At 43.2% G+C, this 16,781-nt stretch overlaps 1 protein-coding gene across 1 annotated transcript in view; it reads right to left on the bottom strand.

Annotated features, from left to right (window-relative positions):
• Wdfy4 (WDFY family member 4) overlaps positions 1-16,781 on the bottom strand; it is a 268,757-nt gene that overhangs the window by 135,428 nt on the left and 116,548 nt on the right. The window contains exons 38-41 of the mRNA XM_070020489.1: positions 15,079-15,317; positions 12,150-12,271; positions 10,773-10,958; positions 8,352-8,488 (exon numbers count right to left, since the gene is read on the bottom strand). Coding sequence (XP_069876590.1) covers positions 8,352-8,488; positions 10,773-10,958; positions 12,150-12,271; positions 15,079-15,317 — 684 coding nt within the window. The remainder of the gene's footprint in view (positions 1-8,351; positions 8,489-10,772; positions 10,959-12,149; positions 12,272-15,078; positions 15,318-16,781) is intronic.

The raw sequence follows: 16,781 nt of genomic DNA, 5'->3' as shown, positions 1-16,781 counted from the left end.
TAAGTAAAGTGGGTCAGGCCCAGAGAGCCAGAGAATGCATGTTTGCTTTCATATGCAGAAGTTCAATATAATATATATACATATATACATATATATACATATATATATATATATACATACAAGTAAGCACATTTGGGGTTGTATGCAAGTATACATAAATATATTAACCAAAGTATAGTATATACAGGGAAGAATTCAATTTGTGTGTCTCCTTAGAAATACTAACACAACCCAACAAAATGCATGCCAGGAAGCTAGATGGGAGGTTAAGTGGAGGAGGGTAGGTGAATGAAGAGAAGAAAAGGAGGAGGAAAATTTAGTGATAATATTCAATGCATAGCCTATAAAACTAGGAAAATTGAGAGATAGGTGAATGATAAAAAAAGGGATAAAAGTGATTAAGATATATTGTATTTATAAATTGACTTAAAAATAATAAAATATATATAAACTACCTGGGGGAGAGATAGATGGTGGCTCATACCTGTAATCCCAGCTATCCAGGAGGCTGAGATCTGAGGATCACAGTTCCAAACCAGCCCAGGCAGGAAAATCCATGAGATATTTTTATCTCCAATGAATCACCAAAAAAGCTGGAAGTGAAAGTGTAGTTCAAGTGGTAGAACACTATCCTTGAGTGAAAGAGTTAAAGGACAGCACCTAGCCCCCTGAGTTCAAACTCATCCAAAAATTTTTTAATTCACATAAACCATTTCCTGCAAGCTCTTAAACATCTTTTATTTGATTTCTATTACCACAGAACATCTGGGAGAATTCTGACTTCTGGCTTTACCAGCTGTAGTTTTACTTCCTTCATTTTTACCCTCTGTGCTGCCAATAGTTTCCCTTTGGGTTTCAAAGCCTATTCTGGCTATTTGTGAAAAATCCATCCTCACCCTTGAGATCTGCTGAGATTTTGCTATAGGAGAGTCAACTCTGAGGCTGATACGTCCAAACAGAAAAGAACTATTCATCCTCCAACACAAAGGAGCCGAGGCATATCCCAGGCACGAAGCTAGAAGATGGTAGTGTTACCAACAGACCTCATTCTCCTTGTTTCTGAAGGAGCAGGAGTCTCTGCAGCTCAGTGGGCTCCAGCCTCAGGAAGTGCACCCACCCTTCATCAGCAGGGAACAAGAAGGCACCCCAGCAAGGAAGCCAGGAAAAGCTCCATCGTGCCCACAATGGTTGCTATGACTCCAAGTTCTGCATATTCGTTTCTCTTTCTTCAATTCTTATCTTCTTCTTGTGACTTTTTAGAAAGAAAATAATTATCATGGAAAACACTTCTGCATGAAATGATAGGCTGTCTGCAATATGGCTTCAGAATTATTCAGGACAGGAGGGAAAGTGGGTGGTGATGAAGAAAAGAGAAATTGGGCCAGGAGTTAGAAATTGTTGAGATGATGGATAGATATGTAGAGATTCATTATTATTATTTTCCTACATCTGTGCATGTTTGGAACTTTCTAGAAGGATTTGTTTTAAAGAGCTGCTGGCTAGAATATTTGGAATGAATGGTCACAAAAGTCGCTTCCAGGAGATTCTGATCTTTGGGCTACTTCTCCACAAAGAATCTATTGCACTGTTTTTTCTTTCCCTGCTTTTCTTTTGCTTTTAAGTAAATTTGTTTTATCTCCTCCCATAGCCAAGGAGTTTGGCAAGGGTAGCCCTTAATGGAACTGTGACATTTGCTGGTTACATTCAGCATCTCATTCTCTGTCGGGGCAGGGCTTCTCTGTCGGGGCAGGGCTTCTCTGTGGCTGGGGTGGGAATGTGATCAGGAAAGATACTGATAAAAAAATGGATAAAAGGTCCACAGTCACTTGCCCACCCAGGTGCCCTGCCCTGAGATCTCCAAGTCCCCCCACCAGGTGTGTCTCTGCTAGTTTTGTGGGGGGGGGGGCTGGTGAATCTGACATGTCTAGGAAAGGACCTAGAGACACCTTGGAGCAGATTTCTAGTGCTCTCTTCTTGGAAAGGCACATGGCAAAGCCAAAAGCTGTTCATCTTTCATATTTTCTCTCTCTCTCTCTCTCTCTCTCTCTCTCTCTCTCTCTCTCTCTCTCTCTCTCTCTCTCTCTCTCTCATTCTCTCTCTCTCCTCTCTCATACTCTTTCTCTCATGCCAGTACTAGTGCACGAACTCAGGGCCTAGTACTCTCCCTTAACTTTTCCTCTCAAGGCTGGTGCTCTACTTGACCCACATCTCCACTTCTAGATCTTTACTGGTTAATTAAGAAATGGAGTCTTGTAGATTTTTCTGCCCAGACTGGCTTCAAACTGCGATCCTCAAATCTGTCTCCTGAGTAGCAAGGATTAGATCTGTGAACCACCAGCCCCTATCAATCTTTCATAATTTCCTAAGTATGGTATCTTCCAATCTCCTGTGAGTCCTCATCCAGCCTAACTTTCTGAATGCCATTGCAACTTTCCATTGTGGTGCTGAAAACAGCAACTGGAAGCCTGCCTGCTAGCTGCTCAATGCATAGAAATGTGAGCTAGCCTTCCCCCATGGGGTATGCTGCCTCTCCATGGGTATGCCACTTCTCATGAGTCCCTCCCCAGCTTTGATGGGAGGATAACCCAGAGTTGTCCTCCTCAAGAGAGAACCAGCAGGCTCCTTGCACAGGAGGCTGTGTACACATGTAGAGTATGCAATAGATCTAGGGAGAAAATGGGAGAGATCCTGCTCTCTCATTCTGCTCAGAAAGAGGGAGAAGGGCCCGCATCCATGCTGAGGAGTTCCCTCTCCTCTCCTGGGAGGACTCTCTCTCCACCTCCTCTGACTCCTAACTCTCTTTATCCACTACAGAATTCTACAGAAACACCTAAAGCACATACCTCCCTGCCCCAGGCCCCCTCTCTTCTCAGAGTCATTACCTCTGCCTTGGTGGGCTTCTCTCTTCACACCAGCCTTGAGGACAATTTCCTTATGCATTCTTTGGTGGTAGATCATTCCAGTTGCTGCTCCTGCAGCCTTCCACCATCTCCCACCTAAACTATGTCATAGCCCCGGTGGGCCTTCTGCCTCAGAGTCTTCGCCTTTAATCTAATTTATAGGAACAGAAACAGGCCACTCCCCCTTCTACTCCCACCTCATATTATAAATCCCTCTAGCTTGGCCCAGGTGCCCCCGATCTGACCTCCTGTCTGCCTGCCTGCCCCGTACCTATCTTGCCTTTGCAATGCCCAGGCCTTCTCTTGCCAAAAGGCTTCCAATCTTTCACCTTTCCACGTACAGACCTAGGTACTATGCCCCCCACAGCCCTTCCTCACCCACCCCCAGCATCCCAACACCCACTTTGTTTGCTAAGATTTTTCTTTCATGCTAGCATATTGGGTCAAGTATGATATGCTTAATACTGGAGGATAATTTTAATCTGCAGAGGAATTATATAAAGGCTGGACAGAGGTTGGGCACCAGTGGCTCAGGTCCATAATCCTAGCTACTCATCAGGCTGAGATCTGAGAATCTCAGCTCAAAGGCAACCCAAGGAGAAAAATATGAGAGACTCTTATCTCCAGTCAATTAGCAAAAACTGGTAGTGGAGGTATGGCTCAAGTTGTAGAGCACTAGCTGTGAGCAAAACAGTCAAGCGGGCCCACAAGTCTGAACAGAACATTTCCATGTACCTAGCCCTCACCTGGCTTCCTATAAATGGAAATGAGTATCATAAGCTGCCCTCATGTCTGCCACAGAGAAGTTATCAACAGTGACTTGGTACATCTTCAATGTATTAAACAACAATGTCTGCAATTGACCTCAGCAACTGATACAGGCAAAGCTACATTTCCTGCTGGGAAGAATGGCTGACCTGAGTGTGCACTAGGTTGCCCCAAGCAGAGTATGAATATTACTTTGGGGAGCCTCCAGGGAGCCCGCATTTCCATCCTCAGTCCAACAGGCTGATACCTATGACCTTCATCATGCCAGGCCCGATGACTTCATAGTGTGATCCCAGAAGGGACTGCAATAGAGCCAGGAGGAAAAGAAGAAAGAATATCATCCATGAATGGAAGTAGCATCTATCAAATCAGGCTTGTCTGGAAGCTCAGCTCACCAGCCTAGAAGAAAAGATTTTCTGCTTCAGATGAAGCTAGGTAAGAGGAATTATGAATCCTACATCGTATGTCTCGCTCCCAGGAACAATTTATCAGTACAATAGACCTGTCAGCGCTGACATGATAAGGAATAACACCAAATGAATAATGCTTCCTCCAACACCAACTTCTTTAATTACAAACCTCTTCTTTCCAGAAGAGAGAGACAGAAGATGCGGAAACACCAATTTCATGCACTTGTGCCTGACTAATGTCTCCATGCTGCTTTTTCCAGATGGCGACCTCCTCGCTGGAGGGACTAATGATGTGGGCATATTTAGGGAAAAACCAATAACGGAGTCTTTAACCTTCAACAACAAAAAGCGTGTTGTACAAAATGTTCCTTGGGATACATTAGAAAATATCAATTACATTGCTCACTGAGGTGTAATCAACTGTAATAATCAAAATTAATTTTTAAAAATAATTAAACAGACCCCAGGGCAAATAGTTGATGCTGTTATCCTATGACATCACAACGTACATATGTACCTGAGAACTTCAGTTCTCCAGAAATGACAATGGCAGGCAGCTCTTGGAGAAGAGTGATGGATGTATGGGCTCAGGGCTGGTGAGTTTCATTGCAGCCACAGAAGGGGCAGCCTTCTTCCCACTCCTTCTGGGTCCTTCTAGGTCTCTTATTGAAAAGTCTGTTCTATGTCAGGCCCTGTGCTCAGCCTAGACTGAGTTACTTGTCACAAATGTTGATAGAAAAAGCTGCAGTTAATGTTTAAAATTTTTTATTTATTTACCATTTATTTATTTAGATGTCAGTCCTAGGGCTTGAACTCAGGCCCTAGGCACTCTCCCTTGGCTTTTTTGCTCAAAGTTGGCACTCTATCACTTGAGCCACACCCCATTTCTGGCTTTTGGGTGGGTCATTGGAGATAATAGAGTCTTACAAACTTTTCTGCCCTGATTTGAATCACAATCTTGGGATATAGGCCTCCTGGGTAGCTAGGATTATAGAGGTAAGTAACAGCACCTAGCTTGGTGCAGTTAAGTTTAAAAACAAAACAACAAAACACTGAAGCACAATTCCCTTTTTTTTCCAAGCAAATCTCTCTTAGAATGCTTAATGTATTTTAAACTATCAAGGTATAAATAAATCAGGTTGAAGGGAAAATGAGGGGAGGCCAAGAGGAAAGAAGCCAGCGAGAAGGGGCAAGCTTTACAGAAACTGATCCCATAAGGTATGTGCACTTATAACCCTAGACCAGGATATCTCTCTGCACTTCTGAAAATCCAAAGCAACCGACAGAACCACTTGAAAAATGTCTGCCACCACCCTGATAAAAATCACAGCTCTTTCTGATGCTAAGAGCAGAGGGTGATGACACCCATGGCTACCTGGAAGCTGGGAGGCCCCGAGGTCCCCTTATCCTGTCAACGCAGCCACACCAGCCTTTGCTGGCAGGCCCCGGCACGTACCTGCCTCAGTGCCAGTACAACTACCTTCTCTCCCTAACCAGTTCTTGCCTATCCATGACCTATTCATGAGCATCGGCAGCATCATATGTGGCAGCATCATATGCTTCCTAAGTTCTTTATCTCTCTCCCTCTGTGTGTGAGAAAGAGAGAGAGAGAGAGAGAGAGAGACAGACAGACAGACAGACAGACAGAATAGAGACAGAGACAAAGACAGAGTGTGTACTGGATCTTGAACTCATACCATAAGCTCTATCCCTTAGCTTTTTCTGTTTAAGGCTGGAGCTCTATCACTTGAGACATACCTCTACTTCTGGCTTTTTGGTGGTTGAGTAGAGATAAGACTTCACAGACTTTCCTGCCTGGTCTGGCTTCAAACCTCCATCCTCAGATCTCAGCCTCCTGAGTAGCTGGGATTACAGGTATGAGCCACCTGCACACAGCCTGAATTCACTCTTTGACCACATGACCTTGTGGCAGAAATGGCTTTGCCAATCTCCTCCCTCTAATATCTTGTTCCTGTTCTACTACCCTAACTTTACCTAAACATTTCTTCATTACCACGAGATCTGAACATTTATGGATTTGTTGATCAGCTTATTTCCAATTTTACTACTTAGAATGCAACTCAATAAAACTAGAGAACAAGTCAGTTTTGTTCTCTGCTATAACCCTAGTGCTATAACCCTACAGCAAGCAACAGGCACTTAGTAAGGATCTGATGCATAACTGAATGCGCAAAGTGTCTTCAAGAAAGCACTGCTCACTAAGTATGGTGATATGTGTGAGTGTGATCTCAGCACTTGAGAGGTTGAAGCAAGATCTTCAATTCCAAGCCAGCTTGGGCTACACATTAAATTCAGGGCCATCCTAGGTTACTTAGTAAGACTGAGACTCAAAAAAAGAATAAAAATAAAAAACAAGCCAGGCCCTTGTGGCTCACACCTGTAATCCTAGTGACTCAGAAGGCTGAGATCTGAGGATCACAGTTCAAAGCCAGCTGGGGCAAAGAAGTCTGTGAAACTCATCTCCAATTGGCCACCAAAATGCCAGAAGTGGAAATTTGGCTCAAGTGGTAGAGCACTAGCCTTGAACAAAATATCTCAGGGACAGCACCCAGGCCCTGAGTTCAATCCCCAGGACCTGTATAAAATAAAATAATATAAACAAAAGTCCTTCACCACAGAACTTGAATAAGAGGAGAGGGTCACCCCCAGGTATCAGTAGCAAGTGCCTTCCTGATCAGTGAAGCATGGTTCTGATCTCACATTCAAGCTAGGCATTTTCTCCACTTACTGAGTCTTCAACCTCCGTAAGAAGACACCTCTTCCCCTAGCTGGCCAGCCTCTGGTGACTCTGCCGCCCCCTGTCACTGGTCACCATAGACAACAAATTCTGAGCAGGTAGACCTGGACCATCTCTATTCCAAAGTTCATGCACCTGTCAGCTACCTGCACTCTTCCCCAGGGAGCCCAACCCCTCACTGCTCAAAGTGATCCAGCCTACAATAGAGATAAAGAGATAAAGCCTGAGGAAGTTAAGGTGTTTGTCCATGATCTCCTGACCCAAACACTAATGCCTGCAGCACCACAATCTGCCTCTGAAGACAAGTCCATGACCCCAGGGTTAGAATTCAGGACAGACTATGTTGTCCAAAATGAGAACACATTTTCAGGTCAATATGTTCATGTAGAATGGTACCCACTCTATCCATGGGTGAAGTCCAGTTCTATAACCTTAAACCTTACCAAACATCATGCCTATTTCTACTACATAATACATGAGCCTAAGTCATGAAAAGGCAGCGTGGCTTCTGCCTATGCATGTGCTTTCTCTAGGTCATCATCATCATCATCATCATCAACATCTGTAGCAGCTGCAGCCCTGCAAATCCTGGTGCCATGTTGTAAGGAAGCCCAATTCATAGGGAAGACCCAGTGCAGGTGTTCTGCCCACGAGCTCAGATAAAAGTCTCAGATTAAGGCCAGAGCAGCCACCAGATATGAGTAACAGAACCCAGCTGATGTCCCGGACATCAAGGAACAGAGATCTCCAACCTCTTCCTATGCCCCAGATCCTTTCCAAAGGTATCCCTAACTGCAAAAAGTCATTGCTGATGTCCCTGGGTTTTAGGTTTGATTTGTTATGCAACTTTCAAACAACAGATTAGAAAAATCCCAAAGGCTCTACCCATACACAATCAACAGGACCCACTGGTGTCTGTTAGAAATGGAGCCAAAGTGGGCGGGAAAGCTTCTGTCCTAGGATCGACTCACAGTTGGGTCTCACTGGGCAGCAGGCTAGGATCCTTTAAATACACAGAACCTCAGAAAAGACTAGCCCTACAATTGTTTTGTTGTTGCTGTTGTTGTTGTTATTGTATTGTGCTGGGGCTGGGGCTCGAACTCAGAGCTTTTTCACTCGAGGCTAGTGCTCTTCTTATAGGCTACACTTCCACTTCTGGTTTTTGGGTGATAAATTGGAAATAAGAGTCCCATACACTTTCCTGTCTGGGGTTTGGCTTCAAATCACAATACTCAGATCTCAGCCTCCCATGTAGGTAGGATTACAGGCCTGAGCCACCAGTGACTGGTTTTTAACTCACAAAGAAACACCTGCTCCTGGCCCCAAAGAAGATCCAAGATTAATTTCAAAGTGAAGCTACTCTAAGGCCTGGCTCCCTTACACATAGCCTAAATTAGGAAACCACATGCATACCCTCACACACTCTGAAGAAATGGATTTAGGTCATAGCCCATGACAGACAAAAGACAGTAGACACCAATGCCTGCCAACATGTAAGGACAAGTCTGGACTCACCTCTGCCTTGCACTCCGCATCCTTGGCCGGCCGGCCAGGTACCAGTCTCATGGCTGAGGAAAGGCTCCCACTCCATGAAGTAACTTTGCTGTGGTATGTGACACTGGAACGACTGGCCAGAGATTTCTTCTCAGATGCTGGGGTCATGGAAGCAAAGCATGTCAGAGCTGAAGCTGAAAGGCAAACTGTTTCTATAGTCTCTTTAGCCATCAAAGAGCCAGCTAGGGGCATGAACTCGATGCGTCTGACTCCACAGAAGGAGAGAGTTTGAGCTGCAGACTCATGCTGTTGTCCTTCAACCCCTTGGCTAAGAAAAGCTGAGGAGGCTTCCAGGTCTCCTTCCAGATCTAGCTTAACTTCTACCTCCTTGTCATACTGACTTGTAGTGATGTACTGGATAAGCCTCAGTGTTCTATTTTATAAAATGGGTTAAACAGTATCTCACCTCATAGGGGCATTATGAAGATTATGTAATGTTATGTGTTTAAAGGACCTGGGACATAGAAAGTGTTCAATATATAGGTTTTGGCCTGAGAGAGCTATCAGATCTATCCTATTATTTTATTCCACAATATCTGTAGCATGGGAATATACGTTCTATTTTATTCTACTTTTCCTGAAATGGAATCTGGTGTTCTGCCTTCAAGTTGTACATGCATGTATTGCTATGGCTCACATGTGTTCCTTCCAAAATTCAGGTTGGAACTCTGTCCTCACTGCAGTGAGATTAAGAAGCAGAGTTTTGGGAAAAGAAATTAAATCATGAGGGCTGAAGAAACTAGTTGAGACCTTTTTTGCCTTTTCATTACTTCCCCCACCCCTCCCCTCGGTCAGCACACTTGGAGTTCCTTCTCTGAAAATGACACAGCACAAGCTCCACCCAGGAAGTAGACAGAGCCCTCACCAAACAGTAGATCTGCTGCTACCTTGGCCTTGGATTTCCCAGCTGCCAGACTAGGGAGTAATACATGTTTATTACTTACAAATTATCTAGTCTATATTTTATTCAAGCAGCAAAAATATATTAGGAGACAGAGAGACAAGACACATGCATTTTCCAGGACTAATTTTGAAACCAATTAGGTAAGGATTCTATACTTCTTAACAGTCTGAGAAAATTTACATGAAAATAACTACTTCATGTATGTGTGTATGTGTGTGTATGTGTGTGTCTGTCTGCCTGTCATCGGTATGTATGTATGTCTGTGTTTATGCCAGTCCTGAGGCTTAAACTCAGGGCCTGGGCCCTGTTCCTTAGTTTTTTCCCTCAAGGCTAGTGCTGTACCACTTGAGCCAAACCTCCACTTTTAGCTTTTTTGCTAGTTAATTGGAGATGAAAGTCTCATGGGCTTTCTTGCCCAAGCTGACTTAGAACTATTATCCTCAGAAATCACCTTCTTGAGTAGCTAGAATTACAGGTATGAACCACTAGCTCCTGACTAATTCTTAACTCGCTATGAATTTAATTTTGCTGAAATACATGAGCCATAATTTAAGAGTAGTGACCTCTTCCAAAACAAATTAGAACCTCATTGCTGCTGTAGCATTGAGTGATATGAAGGCAAAAATATTAGATTATGATCACATTAATAGTTTGAGGATAAAGATGTTCATTTTATGAAATGACAGTACATAAAGTATCTGAGGTCCAAGGTTATCGCATAACTAGGTACCAAGTTTCAAAACTGGTAGATAAACATCAGGGTAGAAACTAGAGTTAGTTCCGAGTTCCCGAGGCCAAGCCCCAGCTCTGATACAAGGCCCATCTTTCTAGGAGACCACTGGGATCTACCCGCTTGGTTGAGTTTGAGCCTCCCTTTTCACTCAATAAGGAATGCAGTATTCATTCTTAGTGAGAAAAGACACATGAGGTTTAACTGATGTAAGTATCATCAAACAAAGGGCCAAGAAAGAGAGTCTGTGTAGCCAGGTGCTGGTGGCTCACATCTGTAATCCTAGCTACTTGGGAGACTGAGATCTGAAAATCACTATTCAAAGCCAGCCTGATAGGAAAGTCCGTGAGACTTTTATCTCCAATTAACCAGCAAAATGCCAGAAGTAGAGCTGTGACTAAAGTGGGAAAGTGCCAGCCATGAGCAGAGAAGGGACAGCACCTAAGCTCTGAATTCAAGCCCTAGTACTCACAGTCTCTCTCTGTCTCTCTGTCTCTCTGTCTCTGTCTCTGTCTGTCTCTCTCTCTCTCACACACACACACACACACACACACACACACACACACACACACACACACACACACACACACACACACACACACACACACACACACACACACACACACACACACACACACACACACACACACTAAAAGAGCTTCGATGTAGCAAAGGCTCTGTGCCCTGAGTGGAACCTTGGGTGAATCTGGTTTGTTGTGACCCAGAAGCTCCCATTTCCTGGAGCTACCTAAGTAATGCTGCCAGGCTTTGAGCAATGTCTCCTCCCACAGGGGGGTGACCTCTTCAATCTTCACTTCTCTCTCCCCGGGTTTCACTGAGAGATCGATTTTGAAAGTATCTTCCAGTGTCTGCCGCCTCTGTGCCACGAGCTGCTGCCAGAGAGTTCGCACCGTCTTCTGTATGTTATTCTGGACTAGAAGAGAGAGGGAGAGCACACAGCACAATCAGGTCAGCCTCAGTTCCTCCTCCAGAGAGGATTAAGACAAGGCCCATCAAGGCCACTCTTACCTACATGCTTCTCATTGTTCTGAACAAGCTCCAGCCAGAATCAAGATGCTGAGCCATAGAAAATGCCACCAACATCCATGCAGGCTGGACTTTTCCTGCCTCCAGCTGCCTACCATCATCCTGCCGGCCTCACAGGCCCAGCTTAGGAAATTGGGGTGGATGGGATCAGAGATCCTCTTTTCCCACATTCTATTGGATACTTAAGAGATGTCTTGCATTATCCCTACAGCCACGAGACCATCCCCAAACAACTCAGGAACCAAATACCACCCCCAAACAGCTCCTCTCAATCTTTTCTCCCATGTTGGCCTCTCTGGGGAATGTTACAAAATGTCACAAAGCAAGGGAAACTTATGCTGGCCAAGTGGCAGAGGAAGGTTTATTGGGTTTATTATTATTTTCGTTCCCAGATCAAGAGAGAGATGCAGTGTTTCAAACACACAGAATTGATTGTTGTGTGTATATGTGTGTATGTATGTATGCATGTGCGCACCCACACACTATACATTTCCCATCCCTATAATTTTATTTGAAATGAGTAAATCCATGAATAAACTCCATCAAACTGAAAGTTTAGAGAAAGTAATGAGCATTTATTCTTTCTTTCTCATTTAGTAGGAAACAATGAGAAAAGGTCACTAAGTGATAGCTTGAACCAGGTAAGATGACCTTATGCTTTCAAGTTACAGTGCAGTACACGAGGATTTCAGTAAACAGGAAGCTTCTAGACTAACCATGTCTAAGCACAGAGCTTCTCCTCCATCTGTCTCCCCTTCCTTTCCTCCTTCCCTTCTTCCTCCCTCTCTCCATTCATCCACCCATCCATCCATCGCTTTCCATTCCATTTCTAATTCATTATTATTATAGCATGTTATAATAATAACATTATTATCTGCTGGCTTAACTTGTTGTACCACTCCATCCCTTGGATTTCCTAGCCCCTCTCTTGACTTACATTCATAGTATTCCCTTTCTTAATGGGAAAGAACAATAAACTCAAGAATACAACCCTATAGTTATGACTATACATTCATACCTATCATGCGGGGAGGAAGGAAGTACAACAACAACAACAAAAATGTAAAATAAAGCTTACCATCACTCAAACTTGGGAGATCTTCTTCCTGTTTTTCTTTTACCTCTTCATTAGGGACAAGGAAGACTTGATGGTAAGGAGTTATTCTAGGTTTGGGCTCCAATCCAAATCCTTCTGGATAACTAGTAGACACAAGAGCTCCCATTACAAACTCACATCCTCTTGGGACCATTCCAAGTTCTCCATTACAAATAACGGGCAGAGTTTGGATTAATGGGAAAGGAAACAGGGAACAAAAACAGCAAAATACTCCATGGGCACCCGTGATAAAGGAAGTAGGAAATTTGAAATGAGTCTAATGGAAAGGGGAACTCTGATCAAGAAGCAGTGGACACTTAGATGGACACCTCAAGTTGTAATTCCATGTGCAACCTTTGGAAGTTCAGAAAAATAATATATATATATATATATATATATATATATAAAACAAAGAATTATATATTTCCTATGACATCTTACAGTGATATATTTATAACATATAACTTTATGCATTGTAACTCAATTCTTTTGTCGCTTCTCAGTTACAATTTTTTTTACTTATTCATATGTACACGTTATTATTTCTTAAATCTAGGTAAAGACATTTAAGTCAATAAAATTCTAGGAGAAAATAAAACAACAACAACAACAAAAACCAAATTAATGCCTTGAAACTCAACACTGATCGATATGGACAAAGATGTCAAACTAAATTAAAGCAAACACCTTGTAACAACTTCCCACTGCTGATTCTGTAGAATGGTTTTCTGTATAGTAGAAAAACAACTCTTGCTTTTTTTTGGGGGGGGGGTCTGGTCGTGGGGCCTGAAGTCTGGGCCTGGGCACTGTCCCTCAGCTCTTCAGCTCAAGGCTAGCGCTCTACCACTTGAGCCACAGTGCCACTTCTGGCTTTTTGCTTTTTGCTTATGTGGTGCTGAAGAATCGAACCCAGGGCCTCATGCATGCAAGGCAAGCGCTCTACCATTGAGCCACCTTCCCAGCCCCCAAACAACTCTTTCTTTGAAATCTGCTTTATGCTTCCATCAGGTTTCTGAGCCCATCCTTCCCCGATTTCTTGTCAAAACTAGCCACGTTTGTGTGGGACTGTGTTCATACCGTGAAACCAGAATGGCTTCATAGGTACCCAGCCTATGCAACTGCACGGGGTTTTACACTTTGCAGAGTCTAACGTTTAGACTCTGCCTTACCACCTTAAAATTCTTAGTAATTGTTAATATGGGCTTCACATTTAAATTCTGCCAAGGTCCCCCACAAAAGGCAGCCAGTTATAAACAGGAGCAAAGCGGTTTAGATATTAAGAGTCCCCAGAAACTGTGTTCTGGGGTATAGGGTTGTCTCAGTCCTGTTAGTGTCCTTGGTGTCTCTTTCAGGATCCCCCACCTCAGCTTCCTGAAACAGAATAAACACTGAGAAAATGTCTGCATGATGAACCTAAAATGACAAACCTAAAAATGAAAAAGACACCAACACAGAAGATGACCCATTTTGAAATGTCTAAAAACAAAATCACACTGAGATATGGCTGTCCCCTTTGCTGCGTGGAGGGCTAGGGAGGAATGCTCCAAGCACACGAATCCAGTTAGCAATTTCAACCTTCTTACCTCTTCTTTCAAGATAAAAGTAAACCTAATAAATTCTTCCCACACAGAAAAGAAAAAGCTCCTCAACTTTAACCAGACACTAAAAAGGGTCTTTTAATGCAGACAAATAAAAAGATACATGCTTCTACAGTAATAAACAGCATAGCACATAGGACAAGTCCTCTAGGCTGGAAGGCTCCTCAGTACTTTCCAAAGATAGTTGGGAAAAGTCATCTCCCCAAGTAGGGATGGAATGTTGTTTGCTTGTTTCTTTTTTCTTTCTTTCTTTTTTTTCTTTTTTTTTGGTCAGTCATGGGGCTTGAACTCTGGGCCTGGGTGCTGTACCTGAACTCTTCAGCTCAAAGCAAGTGCTCTACCACTTGAGCCACAGCACCACTTCCTGTTAATTGAAGATAAGAGTCTCATGGACTTTTCTTCCCAGGCTGGCTTTGAACCATGATCCTCAGATTTCAGCCTCCTGAGTAGCTAGGATTACAGGCATGAGCCACCAGCGCCCAGCTGTTCAGTTTGTTTTTTCAAATGATCAAGCTTAAAAAGGACAAGAGTAAAGTGTAGTATCACAGCCTCTTCTCCTACACACAGCCTGGCTCTCTTGATAAGAGATACTATTCAACTCAGGAGGCTGAGATCTGAGGATCATGGTTCAAAAACAGGCAGGTCAAGAAAGAATATAGAGTGCTTATGTCCAGTTAATCACCAAAAAGCTGGAACTGAAGGTATGGCTCAAGTGGTAGAGTGCTAGCCTTGAGTAAAATTGCTCAAGGACAGTCTCAGACCCTGAGTTCAAGTCCCAATCCAACACACACACACACACACACACACACACATATCTGCGCACTCACGCATGTACACCCCAATGAAATATAATTCAAAATTGTGGAAATGAAGTAAACTATTTCATGGTGATTCTGATTACTCAGTCACATAGACAAAGCCAGGTGTTGGTGGCTCACTCCTGTAATCTTAGTTATTCAGAAGGTTGAGATCTAAGGATCGTGGTGCAAAGCAAGCTCATGGAGACAAATCCAAGATATGCTTATCTTCTATTAACAAGCAAATAAAAAGGCTGGAAAGTATGGCTCAAATGGTAGAGCACAAGCCTTATGCAAAAAAGCCAAAAGAGTGCAAACGTGTGAGTTCAAGCCCCACTATCGGCATACGCCACACACAAAAGTCACATGGGCAGTTTGGAGGTAACCTAGCACATTCTTAAATGTTGCACAGAATTTGGATGGCCAGGTAAACCAAAGGTGTCTACTATTAATACTAACCTCAATCAAGTATCCGTCTATATGTTGGCAGGAAGGAGCCAAGCCAGCCGCTCTTACCTTCTCACACTTAGCAGCAGAAGACAATGCATGACACAAAGCAGGAAGCTGATGTTGGAATTGTAGGTGGCAAAGATAATGTCCCAATGCTCCTGGAGGAAGCTCAGGATACTGAGGAGGCCCAGACACTCTGACAGAGACTGCTGGGGCTTGGACAGGCAATAAAGAATAACTTTGTTTAAGCTGCTGTATAAAGCGCTGATGAGAGTGTCCCTTTGAGAAGATGTGTTCTCGATGACCTGTGTCATGAAAAATAAGACACATACACATACGTATGAAGACTTTACAATCTCACCCACTGACCAAGTATATCACAGAAATGATAGTAGCAAAAACCAAGACCTGAATTTTACAAAGGACTATTTCCATCTACCTGTGGATTTCTGTTTAAAACAAAGACTTCTATGTAAAAGTCAATTCAGAATCGAGGCACAAAACTTGCATTAAATAAATAAGGAGAAAAAAGTTTGCTACTGTTACATTATGGAAAACATATCTGGGTACCAGGGATTTCAGACATATTGGCAGATTAATATTTAGGATATGACGATATGCTATTAGTAATATCAAATTATCATTACTGTGTATAAAGAGGTTATAGCATTCCTACAATTATATTCAGAACTGATTGCAGCAATCTGCATAAATTTAACTTATTATCTCTTGTCTGGCCCTAGAGGCTCATACTTATTATCATAGCTATTCAGGAGGCTGAGATCTGAGGATCTCCGTTCAAAGCCAGCCCAGGCAGGAAAAGCCTATAAGGCTCTTACCTTCAACTAACCAACAAAAAAGCCAGAAGTGAAACTATGACTCAAGTGGTAGAGAGACAACCTTGAGCAAAATAGCAAATGGACAGGACCCAGTACTGGCATAAAATAAATAAATATATATTATGTAAATGTCATGGCTGGGGGGGGCAGATACTATGATCATCCACTTAGAGTTAAGAAGCCAGGGGGTCTACGAGTGGGAAAACCACCAAACACTAGCTATGCCTTTATTTCCCCCTCCTACTCATCCAGAGGAAATGTGGCCCAGTGGGTTTTAGTTCATGAAAAACTTAGAGAGGGAGCCAGAAGGTCTCTAGCACAGATCCCTTGGCACATGTATTTGGCTTTAGTAAAAAGATTCATTTCTCACTCTATCAGGAAAGTCATCGTTAGATACAGGGGGACAGATGTGAGTGGTGGACATTTCTCCACTATTCAACACGGTTGCCTTTCAGCGCTTTGGGAGTTATGGTTGTGGTTTCATTCTCTCTAGCTTCTCCAAATGGACTGCACCTCTCAAAATGAGGTTAAGCTTTTGGGCATGCCTGGCAGCCACTGAAGAGCAAGATGAGGGGCATAAGAAGATCTGTGAGCCTGGGCCTGACATCCCTGAAGGCCTGGAGACCCATTCTTTGTGGTGAAGTTTTCATTTGACCATCAGGAGCTCTTTCCATTTGCAACACTGTTCTCCAAAAGACTGATTTTAATACTTTTTTTAAAAGAATTAGTCCTGGAGCTTAAACTCTATAATTGGGCACTGTCCCTGAGCATTTTCACTTGAGCCAAAAAGCTCAGGGACAGCACTCAAGTCCTGAGTTCAAGCCCAGGACTGGTAGCATGCACACACAACACACACACACAGAGAGAGAGAGAGAGAGAGAGAGAGAGAGAGAGAGAGTCCTGCCTGCAAACAGAAGTGGATATTAAGAA

This window comes from Dipodomys merriami, unplaced genomic scaffold (genome assembly GCF_024711535.1).
Source record: "Dipodomys merriami isolate MVZ:Mamm:240054 unplaced genomic scaffold, mDipMer1.0.p SCAF_14, whole genome shotgun sequence".
Classification (NCBI taxonomy): Eukaryota; Metazoa; Chordata; class Mammalia; order Rodentia; family Heteromyidae; genus Dipodomys; species Dipodomys merriami.
Note: the sequence above shows the minus strand (reverse complement) of the source record. Positions and strands in the feature narration are given on the sequence as shown.